Consider the following 12,422-nt stretch of genomic DNA (forward strand, 5'->3'; position numbering starts at 1 on the left):
GAGTTCCTCCGCCAATCTGTGGCCAATTTGCTGTGCTGTTTTCTCGGGCGCATCCACTAACCAGTCGGAGTTATATGAAAAGGAAACGATTCTTGCGGTTGGAAAGGCCTCTGGGAGCAAATGTTGGAGGAGGTGAACCTTAGTCTGGTCTTTTTTGCCCTCCCAAGTGTGATCGGGATGTGCACCCAGGCCGTGGACAGCGACAATTCTGTGAAGAGAGTCAGTTGAGAACTATTTCTGATAAGCAAGACTTCTCACTCGAATTGAGGTTTGTCTGGATTGTAGATATTATCTAGGCCGTCTGCGCGTGAATTTCGCCGACTAGGCTGAAGCCTGACGATAAAGGGGTATGCTGTAAGTAGCAGAGCAACAGTTGTAGCTGTCCCAAGAGCCCATAGCGAAGAGTTGCGACACGTAAAAGAATTCATTATAGCGGGTCGTTAGACAATGCCCAAGAGAAAGCTTTGCGGTGTTTAGACAGGTCATGCGATGTAGAAGAAGACATCCAGGTCAGCCTGACGAACTTGGGAGTGTCCTAGGAGGCAGTATTGGTTGTTTGTGCGTTATTGCTGCTGTGTGCGCGTTAGTGCCTAGCATCAAATTGAGCCGGCTTGTCTCCTCTGGACCTCATGAGGGGGTGTAAGCCTGACACGTCAGCCAGGATGGTACACAGCATTGTATTGAGAAGCCAGGATTGAAGTAGACCATTCGCCATTAAGATGGCTACGTCTTGTGTGCCAAGGGCGCCTATCTAACCCACGGGCAGGATTAATCAGCATGGTCCCCAGGCGCTCGGGTACGAGGAAGACACCCACGCGGTCCGTACCTAGCCCCCGTTTAGACCCCTCACTAGCAGCCACGCCGTATTTTAGAACGGAGGATAGACCACTCGCAACACCCGCCTTCGTCGCGATGCGGACTCGTAAGCAGCCCAGAGGCTTACTGGTAGAATAATTTGGGGCTGATTGCAGCGCCTAATGGAGTATGCGAAGCGGGCTAGGGCCCATGGTGGGGCTGATGATGGCCTTGCCATCACCCTTTGCATGGCAACGACGGAATGGGGGGCAAGAAAGAAAAGAAAAGATAGACCCTTGACCGGCCTCACTTCAACCCTGATTACGACAGACAGCACTCAACCAACCCCATGGTTTTCTGCTTCTGTGGCCAATTATCTATGCAATGCGGCTTATGCCCCAGCATCGTGCAGGTCGCAAGAAGCACATATACGTCGTGGCACAGTGATAGTGATGCATACCTACGAATGAAGGGCAGCCTTTGACGAGGACGGTATTCCCATTTCGGTCTAGGTACAGCGACGTGACGCATAAGCAAGCCTCATAGACCTAGACTGTTGTACAAGACTTTCTTATTACCGCGTCACCTAGCGAGCCGTATTAACCCCTCACCGGTTGAGGCCACCCAGCCGCTGATGATGTCGAGGCCAGGTTTACCGACCCTGAATTCGCTTTAATCTTTCCCTACTGTAGTGTCGTGTTGCAACCCAATTGCCAATAAACAGGTAGCAGAACACCACAACGACTAGAACGGCAGCGGCCAGCGGCCCTACTATGGAGAAGACGGTGAAGCCGTACGAGGCCGACTGGAATGCTTCATTGCCCTGGAGGGCCTCCGTGGCAAGACCGACCTGCATCGCCGTCAGGACGACAGCAATATAGACGGTCGAGCTGGCTAGTAGCGCAAAGTTGTCGTGAAAGAACGAGCCATACTGGTTCCAGCGAGACGTGTAGCCGCCGAGCGGCTTCCGCCAGAAAAAGTAGATCTTGTTAAGCCGGCTGAGGCGGAGCTCTCCATAGTGGAAACGTGGGTCGATACGGGAGTAGATGGAAGGACCGTCCAACAGCTGTCCAATGGCAACCCTCCACGCCGGCCACTGCACCTCTTCAGGGATGAGGTGCATCTCCTTCGCAATATGGAAGTCGCTCTCATGCATCATGAGCGCTGCATACGAGAAGAGAAAACCCAGTGCACGCTCGTATACTATGCTCGTGAGAGGCACCTCGTGAGAACACAGGTATTTTTCCCAAAAGCGCTGTTCAAGGAGATAACGTGGCAGAGGCTTGATAAAGATGCGTCCGTTCGTCCACACGAGATGCATATCCAGCTTCTCCGTAATTATAACCTCTCGGTTAAGGAGGCGCTGGTAGTGAAGCGAACGCGGTGGCATGGGCCGACCTACGATCCATAGCCAGTCGAAGATATCTTTTAATCGGTCGATATTAAGCTCCTCGTTCACCCATTCCAGAATTTCGGTCGGCTGGTAGGTCGCGGCGGGGTATTCCAGATCGTCATCCTCCGTCCGTCTTAACGCTGGGAGGAGCGATAGGAGGTCGGTTTCTGGGCTATCGTCTGTGAGGAGCCGTCCCGTAAAGGGAGCGCACTATAGACGTCAATTAGCATATAAATCCAAGCGACCAGGAGAACTTACTCGACTTGTTTGAGCCATTACCTCGACGTTAGCCTGTTTAATGGGGATCACATTCGACATTGGACAACCTTATTCTGCCAGCCGTTGTTATATACTCCATAGGCGTACTTCCATGCCTGACCGCAGACCGGCATTGTTATAAATCTGCTGCATCACGCACTCGAAAGTGGGCTCAGAGACCTAAGACAATTCATGCTGGCCCTAAATCTCGATATTGCAGGTTGGACGCAGCGGCATTAGCTCGAGACTCTGAGATTGATGCTGTGCCACCGTAATCGTCAGGTTATCTAACACCCCCTCTTTGCTGATGATCAGGCGGAGCAGTGTTCGGCCAAGGCCCTCGGGAAGGTGATGACTGGTGGGCTTCAGCAAGGGGCTGGCCGTACCCATGCATGGGTGTTCGTAATCATAGCCTGTAGTCTTCGCATACGAACAACTTCCAGCCATTGTGGATCGCCTAGGCGCCTGTACCACACTGCATAGAATAGTGACTGTCTGCCTAAATCATGTCCTACTGACATTGACAACCCGATCAGCGCGAGACACTGCCTTTGTTCAGATGTTCCTACTTTTTCGCCGCCCTATGACGCAGCTCGCTGTTCATGTTTTCTAGTTTATATCTTTGTTCCCTAGTAAATAGGTATTTACCCTGATATTTTCTTCACCTGCCATCATTGGGAACGCAGTACTCCAGCCTTATAGCTAATACGACCCGCCCAGCTTGCCAACTATCGATCCCCTCGATATCTAGACGGGCTACTCGGGGAAAGCCATGACACCAAATCGCGAATCTGACCCCTATGATTCCGTGGTAATAGTGTCAGCTGGTTTGATCATTCTTCTCCTTCTCCTAGCTGGAGTTGTAAGCGCCGTATTCCTCGGGCCTTATGGGCCCGCGCATGCTCCTCTTCCCCCTCCTCCTTCTCCAACAACAACAACAACAACAACAACAACGACGACGACACTGCCGGCGGAAACCAAGGCAAAACAGCGCGGCGTCCAGCTGCGCCAGGTCGACCCACCTGCCGACGAAAATGGCGAGCCAGAGGGAGGCATCGACATCATTGCCGTACACGGCCTCGATACCAGATCGCCGGATACCTGGGAATTCAAGATGAAGGACGGGTACAATGTGAACTGGCTACAAGACAAAAATATGTTACCGACGGAAGTCTCCAACGCTCGTATCTTCACTTATGACTGGCCGGCTGAGTTATTTGAGACGCTAGACGCAGAAGAAGACACAATTCAAGAACTTGCTCTACGGCTACTTGCCGGTATCCAAGCACGACCATCCGCGACAAACAACCAGCGTAGTTACAAGGACCGACCAATTCTGTTTGTCGCTTCATGTCTCGGGGGCATTATCCTAGCGAAGGCCCTCGTCATGGCTAAGAATGAGTACCTACCTGTTCGAAACGCAACGCGCTGGATCCTATTTCTCGCCACGCCCTTCCGAGGCACATCATTCGAGGACGTGGCCAGATGGGCAGAGCCAGGCCTAAGGACCTGGGCTTCGATTCGAGGCCGTCGCGTGGCCAGCCTACTAGGTTGGGCGAAGTCATCAACATTCGACCTCACTCTCCTCGTTAATGAATTCACTCAGCTCTGTGACAACAAGAATGGCGAGGGCTACAAGGTGCTTACTTTCTACGAGACGGGCTTTAAAAACCTCCCGGCCAAGGTCCCTCTGCTGTCCTATTTACTGTCACGTTCAAAGAAACAGGTAGGATATCTATAGCACATGCGTGCTTGCTAACAGCTGTCAGTTGGTTAGCAAGAGTTCAGCAGTTCTTGACTGCGTCCCAAATCCACTTCCACTAAGACGAACCCATATTCTCATGAATAAGTTCCGCGGCCCTAAAGCCGACGACCCGGACTACAAACTGGTCGTGGACAAAATCCTAGCCTTCCTTGAAGACATTCGCAAGGGGACGCCGCTTGAGCAAGCAAATGCATGGATACGCGAGAAGCACTATAATAAGGAGAGGCTGAAGATTGAACGACTTTCCGGCGATCCTTTGCCGATGGACCAATGCTATATCAACCTAGCACTGATAGAGACGCTACAAGAGAACAATTTGAAGCAGAAGTCTGTAGACCAGCCACTGCAGCCTTCACCATTCTCCCTTACTTCTCGGCTAATGGTCGAAACACCACACAAGGATTCTCAGATAGAGCTACAAAAGCTCTTTGAGCCGCGCAGGCAACCCGACGGCCAGATGAAAGAGGTAAGGCGAATACTGATTCGAGGTCGTGCCGGCATCGGGAAAACTACTTTATGCAAGAAGATCGTACACGACTTTGTTGAGAAAGGGATGTGGCAATATCGATTTGCTAGAGTACTTTGGGTGCCGCTACGAAATCTCAAAACGTGGCATGGTCCAAAGTACGGTACGACGGAGATGCTTCGTCATATCTATCTACAGCAACGTCCAGACGACGAGTCTCTTGCCCGCGCCTTACAACAGCATATGGAGGATTCCATGTCCCGCGGCAACCTTTTCATCCTCGACGGTCTTGATGAAGTCTCGGAGCTTTTAGACGAGCAACACAACCCCGACATGTTTAGGTTCCTTGTAGAACTGCTGAACAGGACGAACGTTATCATTACGACCCGACCGCACGTTTCGCTTCCGCATGATTTTCAGAAGCCCGACCTCGAGCTCGAGACAATCGGCTTCCGCTCCGACCAGGTAGAAGCTTATCTCAAAGCAGTTTCGACGCCGATCGTGTCCCGAAATATCCAATCATTCCTCCAGAAAAGCCCGCTAATGCGAAGCCTCGTGCGGATCCCAATTCAGTTGGACGCACTCTGTATTGTTTGGGACGAGACTTTAGATATCGACAGATTGAAAACGATGACCCAAGTCTATCAAGCTATTGTTGAGCGGCTTTGGAGGAAGGATATCAAAAGATTGAGGGAATCGCAGCCACATGTCAAAGCCATGTCGTCACGAGAGATTGAACACCATGTCATGGAAGAGATTCAACTACTCGAGTCCCTTGCTTTTAGCGGTATGTGCAGTAATCTAATTGAGTTTCAGTCAGTACACCGCGACGCTGTATGCGACTTTATTCGACCTGCGCAAACTAGCTTGCCGGTCTACGAGACTCTGGGGCGACTCTCATTCCTACGGACGTCAGATGGCGCAGCAGACCCAGCTACCCGAAGCCATCATTTTCTACACCTAACATTCCAAGAGTACTTTGCTGCTAAGTATTTTGTACGAATGTGGACGAACAAGACGCTCCGATATTTCGACTTAAATCGCCGAAGGAAAGGCTATTGCGAAGTCTCTCCTAACGTTTTTCTCGGAGAAAACAAGTACACTGGACGGTACGATATCATGTGGCGGTTCGTTGCTGGGCTGCTGGATGAAGAGAAGAAGGCAAATGATTTCTTTGAGGAAATAGAGAAAAAGCCGATCGACCTTCTAGGGCCTACCCACCAGCGGCTGGTCATGCACTGTTTGAGCGAAACAGTTTATTTGATATCTAAGGTTCGAAGGCATAAAGAGGACCAGCTATCAAAATGGGTTCTATTTGAAAGGGACTTCACAGGATCATCAAGATTCCCAAGAGAATCAGAGATTCCTGATCAGGTATTAAACCGTGTCTTGGGTGCTTCTGGAGACAAAGTCATCTTCTTGAAGACTTTGGAGCATTCTCAGAGGCACTTATCAGACACAACCACGGCCGCGCTTGTCAAACTCTTCACGGAAAAGGACAGCAACGTACGATCTTCCGCCGCTGAAGCGCTAGGCAAGCAGTCGACGTTATCAGACACAACCACGGCCGCCCTTGTGGGCCTCTTCAAGGACGAGAAAAGAAATGTACGAAGATCCGCCGCTGAAGCCCTAGGCAACCAGTCGACGTTATCAGAAACAACCATGGCCGCCATTGTCGGACTCCTCAAGGACGAGGACTGGAATGTACGATATTCCGCCTCTATCACCGTAGGCAACCAGTCGACGTTATCAGACACGACCATGGCTGCCTTTGTGGAACTCTTCAAGGACGAGGACAGCGATGTACAAAGATCCGCCGCTGAAGCCCTGAGCAAGCAGTCGACGTTATCAGACAAGATATTGGATACGTTAGGGATATGTGTTCAGCCGGAGGAACAAACCCTCTATTGCTCTGAAAATTTGGTGTCTTTCTATGAAAGCTTTCTACAGCGCAGCTTCCAAGAGCATTTTAGTCTTTCTGTTGATGGAGATATTTGCGTCATCAACCAAGCGTCTGGAATCAGAAAAGCGAAATTAAAAGATAAAAGTCGATTTCAAGTGGAAATCAGGAGGGCGCGATGCCAGTTAGAGAAGACCTACAGCTCAGGTCTCTGGTCTGCTCTTAGCAGGCAGAATGAAGACACGATCCACCATGGATAATCTCCTAATGAGATAACTACACGACCGGCCATCGGGCCGACACATATCAAACATAGAAAGAAAACATTGGAAGTAATTAGAACAGGCGTTCACTAATTTCTCGACGTGTGTCACGTACGACAACAAGGACGAGGGCAATGGAGATACCATCTAATCAAGCGCCTAGCTTCCCCGCAGACTGTCATGATAGAGCTGGGATCCCACATAGCTCATAGGGAGATCTTGGTGATGATGATAGTAATAGAAGTGCGACTGAGACTGATGATGATAGTGACTTTGAATACGTGCTCAGTGAAGGCTGGGAGGGTTTGGAGGACTGTGACGATGAGAATACGAATGTCAGCAACCATATAGATGCCACAGAGAACAGCTCAACAACTGACGCAGCAGCTAGCCCCCCATTGTCTTCAGGTTAGTCTGGTACTGGCGCTACTCCTGCTCTTTATCTAATACGTATCTATAGGTCGGAGTCTGGCGGGGGATTATGTCTCAGCCGCTCTTGAGGACCTCACGCTGCGCCTGCTGTACTTCCTCATGACGGAGTTCGAGGATGGCCAGTCCAAGTCAACTCTCCTGCTCTACTTCAGCGGAGTCCTTGGCCTCACGTCCGACGGGTCCGGGTCCCGACGCCCCGGGAACTACACGGCAAACCTGTCAGCTTTCATCTACTGCGACCGCTTGGTTGTCATCGAGGTGTTGCTCCCCCGGACCAGCCACGGCTACGTCGGGTACCCGGCGAGGCCACGCAGGCGGCAAGCAAACGGACAGAACGCCTGCTTGCGACTCAACGGGCTTGCCAGTGTTTGGACCTATAGGGAGTTCTTATGTCGATTAGGATTCATAGATCAGACTGATACGTAACAATTGGCCAGGCTTACCGAAGCACCTGGGATGTTGCTGGATAGTTTCGTCAAGAAACCGTACTTTTACGCGCCGTTTGCGTCCCGACTACGGCTGTCCCACCGCTCCGCATGCCGACATCCACAAACCACGGACGTGATAGACCTGCTCTCTGAGGCGCAGCCCTGGTGGTTGGAGGGTAGGTTGTCGCATACTCAGGCTGGCGTCTTGCTGGTCGATGCAGCGCGTATTCCTGGCGTATCCGAGGAGCCCATATTTGACGCCCCTGCCAGTTGTCAACCCGCAAGGCGTGTCGCCGCCGCACCGCGACCGGCGCCTATATTGATAAGGGATCCCCACGCTGTCCGTAGAGCGCCCTGGGGAAGAAGTGCCCTCGGTTCGTCCGCCCTCTGCTCGAAAGAGGCTCGGGATCTCCCTACCTGCCCGTCCCGAAATGCACACCTGACTGGTGAGCGCTGCCGAAGCGTTCAGCTAATGGGACCTGGAAACGCCCATGCCAGCGGTCCTACTGCTATAAGGTCCGGTTTCTAAACGCCCTGCCAGTCGCAATGATCCCCACCAGCCCGGTTACCGGTAAGCCCACGGGACGTTGAGAGCCTAAGAGGACTGGAGAGTAACCTGGTGGGGGCTGGGCGTCATTTACTGGTGCCCGCCCTGGGAGCAACGGTCTCTTAGCAGTAACTCGCTAGAGCTTGCCATTCACAGCCTGCAACTAATGGTATCTCTGTGGCCGTTACCAGCAGTTTGGCCGATGTAGGCCGTTACACATACCTGCCTTTGCTCCCTACAACATCATATCAGACGAGTCTACGCTCGACTGAATGGTATCTCATCCAAGCTTCTTAGAGGTTCACTTGCGCAACCATACTTTATTATATTCGAGTGAGATAAGCGCTGCCCCTATGAGCAAGTTCCATCTCGTAGATGAAGGATTCCATGTCTTGGCCTATTAGATGTATGCCGTCGTAAGGAACTGTCAAAAGGTGGGGAGGTGATTGCCTTAGACAATTTTGTGCAGGTATTTATTCTATATTCCGGGATTACTTAGCCCGACAGCCTGTTGCCTAAAATTCGCCTCGCATCGTGTTGCGTCGCAGTGGTCTACTTGATGTCCCTTCTCTTTGCCCACCTCAACTATATAACGGACGTATCTAATGTCCATTCAGACGAAGACGTCTTTTGTAAATACTGTACATCCTTAGTAGAGCTGTTGTTGCCGGAGCGGTGCGGGGACGTAGACATCACGCGAGCTCAGACGGTGGCTGAGAAGGACGCTTATTGGGCCACGATACGACCAACTTGGGATTCACCGTTTGACCCTCTGAAGATCGCCCACCATCCGAGCTTTTGACCTTGACACGGGCCGAACCGGGATGCTCTGTAATGGAGCCATCGTCCCAAGCCCCTTACCAGCCGTTGAGAACTCTTTCATCTGGACAGTGCCATTCGTGCCACAGCCTTATCGATGAAAGGAAAGTAATGGACAAAGTGGAAAAAGAAGGAAAGGGTGGCCAAATAACGATTTCAGCTGCACCGTCTTACGCTGTGGCGTTTATAGTGCTTACAGGAAGAGGGCCAATTGTCACACGGCTCTAGGCAGTCTCGGCTGTACTTCGAATGTGTGGATGCTTCTTCTCCCTCCTACCAAAAATCGAGTGCAGAATCAGAACGTGTACACAGGCGACGGACGGACCACGGCGAGTGCAAAGCCACTGCTTACGACACGGCCCGCCCTGGTCACTGTGTGCATCTGATAAGGTGGGCCTCTCGATCCACCAATCGTGCATCCTCCTGCTCAACTCAAGATCCGAACAGCTCGTGGAACCCATTTCACGTTGGCGCGATGCTACCCATTTGACCACCCTGAATGCCTCATCTGCAGGCAGATCTGCAGGCAGACCTGCGGGCAGACACCCTTCTCCGCCTGGTGGCCGAAGTCCAACTCATACAGGGTTCTCTTAAGACGCACGTATGCGCATGCCCAGGAAACAAATCTGTCTGCAATCATCACAGTCATGGAACCCGTGGGACTTGCCGTTGGGATCACGGGGCTCGCAGGTCTCTTCAGCACGTGTCTGGAGATCGTCGAGAAGGTGGATTCCTACAGGGATTTCAAGCACGACTCACACTCGCTGAATGTCCAGTTTCAGGCCGAAAAACGCCGTTTTGAACAATGGGGCTCTGCCATCGGCATCAACAATGGCACATTATCGGGCGCCCACCACCCCGCCCTCAACGATCCACAAACGTCGTCGACGGCGACAGAACTCTTGTCGCTCATCCAAAAGATATACACGGACGCCGACAGCGCCGCTGCTCAACTCTCACTGCCGAGCAATGCTAATTCTGCCAAAGACAAGTCTTCCACAGCCGATCATGTGCAACATCGCTGGGGTGCCCAGCCGATTTCAGCGAGGCGAAAGATCGCTTGGTCCCTGAGGGGCAAGGTGCGACGCATTGCTCAGGTCGAACAGTTCGGTGTCCTGGTGCAGCACCTACATAACATCGTTCCTCCCGATGGTGTGAAAAGTACATACGCTGCACATGGAGTATCAACAAAGGGCCAAAGCCTCGGGCGTCTGCAAGGTTTGCGTGCCAGCACATCCCCTGGCTGTACTCGCCGTACTCATCTAAGTTTGATCCTTAGACGATCCCATCCATGAAAGCGCCTGGCTTCCTGGGCTGCGGCAGATTGTAGCCAAGTTGGACGAGGAAATGGCAGGTAAGGCTATCCTGCTAACCACTATCCACGCTAACGGATGCAGCCGAAACGCGACGGGACCTGCGCTCCTGGTTGGGCCGCCACTCTCCCAACGACCGGTACATCGAGTCCGTCCAGAAACGGCTCAGTGGTACCTGCGACTGGATCCTGGGCCGGCCAGCCTTTCGAGAGTGGCTGTCTCTCGATCGTGCGCCAAGCTCCGCGAACGTGCTCTGGATCAATGGTCGCGCTGGGCTCGGGAAGACCATACTTTGCGCTAGAGTGGTTGAACACCTTCTCGAGACGCTTGACACCCCAGTCGCCCATTTTTTTTTGTCGTCCGATTTTGAGACGCGCAACGACCCTTATGCGGCGATCCAATCGTGGATAGACCAGGTGATGACGCGCGACGACGGCGCGTTGGACTTGGTTCGCAAAAGGTGGCTGGCCCAAAATGAACATGTCGCAACGCGAGCGACCACCATTCAAGTGTTCCAGGACATCGCACAAGCTGTACCGAGTTGCACCTTCATTCTGGACGGACTGGACGAGTGCGCGTGGATGGGAGGTGGCCAAAATAGGAGCGACTCTGTGCCTGGGTTCCTCGAAACCATCACGCGAGTGGTGACAGGCAGCACCGCCCGAGTCATGGTCGTCAGTCGCAACGAGCCAGAAATCCGGGATGTTATCGGTGACGCAAGAACCTGCCTACAACTCGAGATTTCAACAGAAGATGTACTATCCGACACCGTACAGTATTCTAGAAGCATTGTGGATAGGAGGCTTCACAAAAAGGACGAAGCTACGAAGGACGATATCGCCCAGAGGATGGCAGACCGTTCCAATGGCCAGTTTCTCTGGCTCAAGCTACACGAAGACTCCTTGCGCAGCTGGAAGAACAAGAAGCAACTCGAAATTGCTATTGACAAAACGCCTCCCGGGCTTGAACACGCTTACGAACGAAACTGGTCCAGGATATCACGACTGCCTGAGTGGGAGAGAACTCGCGCATTTTCACTGCTTCGCTGGGCCGCGTTCGCGCTGAGACCCCTGACAGCTGCCGAGATCACCGTGGCCGTTCTGGTTAATGATGCAGACGATGAATTCCCTACAGAAGAGCTGCCCGATCGCGTGGATGATGACTATATCGACAGTGAGATTTTGCGCCCTTGTGGATCTTTATTGGAGGTCCGCAGCACGTCGACAGAAGCTCATGCCGGATCACGGACCATACATCTGACTCACTTCACTGTCAAAGAATACTTACTCATCAATCTCGCTGCTCAAGCAGCGCCTCTAGCGGCGAACGAACATCTGCAGGCCTCGTTCATAGCGCTTCAAAGCACCGAACTCGCGAGGGTCTGTCTTTGTTATGTGAATCACTGGCACGTGTGGGACAACTCCTTGTCAGAAGACGGCCGTGTGCAGAAATCGTTTCGAGAATATGCGGCGCGCTCGTGGTATCAGCACGCTGCTGTGGGCAAGACTCACAGCCATGTCTTGACAAATATGATGCTCGAGTTCTTTGATACCAAGAACCCGTCTTGGAAAAGGTGGAGAGAATGGTTCGAGTTGAATGACGATACACCTGGGGAAACCGAGGAAACAGATGATATGCCGGCTAGCCCTTTATACTATGCTGCAGCGCTTGACTTCGTTGAGATTGCCAGGAGTCTCATAACGAATTACAACCATAAGGTTGACGAAAAGGGTAAATCGGGCAGGACCGCATTGTACATCGCCTGCAAAAAAGGTAATATTGGTCTGGTGCAGATGCTTCTTGAGAAGGGGGCCGAAGTCACGGTTGCAGACAACGACGGATGGACACCACTCAACTCAGCCTCAGATAGTGGCCATGTCGATGTAGTCAAGTTGCTTCTTGAGAAGGGGGCCGACGTCACGGTTGCAGACAACGACGGATGGACACCACTCAACTCAGCCTCAGACAGCGGCCATGTCGATGTAGTCAAGTTGCTTCTTGAGAAGGGGGCCGATGTCACGGTTGCAGACAACGACGGATGGA

The 12,422-nt window shown here is 52.3% G+C and overlaps 3 protein-coding genes across 3 annotated transcripts; 2 read left to right on the top strand and 1 right to left on the bottom strand.

Moving 5' to 3' along the window:
- Window positions 1-1,038: 1,038 nt before the first annotated feature.
- Window positions 1,039-2,398, bottom strand: BDP55DRAFT_688225 (uncharacterized protein). Its single transcript, XM_060576622.1, has one exon. The coding sequence runs from the start codon at window positions 2,183-2,185 to the stop codon at window positions 1,448-1,450; it is 738 nt and encodes a 245-aa protein (XP_060421449.1). The 5' UTR covers window positions 2,186-2,398; the 3' UTR covers window positions 1,039-1,447.
- Window positions 2,399-3,428: 1,030 nt separating this feature from the next.
- On the top strand, window positions 3,429-6,549 carry BDP55DRAFT_521187 (uncharacterized protein; the record flags this gene model as incomplete). Its single annotated transcript, XM_060567771.1, has 3 exons — window positions 3,429-4,153; window positions 4,188-6,087; window positions 6,175-6,549. Coding segments are annotated over 3 exons (3,000 nt in total), but the record flags the coding sequence as incomplete, so codon positions are not given.
- A 3,164-nt stretch (window positions 6,550-9,713) lies between these two features.
- Window positions 9,714-12,328, top strand: BDP55DRAFT_515338 (uncharacterized protein; the record flags this gene model as incomplete). Its single annotated transcript, XM_060567738.1, has 2 exons — window positions 9,714-10,311; window positions 10,464-12,328. Coding segments are annotated over 2 exons (2,463 nt in total), but the record flags the coding sequence as incomplete, so codon positions are not given.
- Between the last annotated feature and the right edge of the window lie 94 nt (window positions 12,329-12,422).

Source organism: Colletotrichum godetiae (genome assembly GCF_030913485.1).
Source record: "Colletotrichum godetiae strain CBS 193.32 chromosome Unknown BDP55scaffold_131, whole genome shotgun sequence".
NCBI classification, from domain to species: domain Eukaryota; kingdom Fungi; phylum Ascomycota; class Sordariomycetes; order Glomerellales; family Glomerellaceae; genus Colletotrichum; species Colletotrichum godetiae.

Coding starts and splice junctions, on each gene's coding strand:
- BDP55DRAFT_688225 (XM_060576622.1), bottom strand. CDS start 2,185: ATGCCACCGCGTTCGCTTCACTACCAGCGCCTCCTTAACCGAGAGGTT.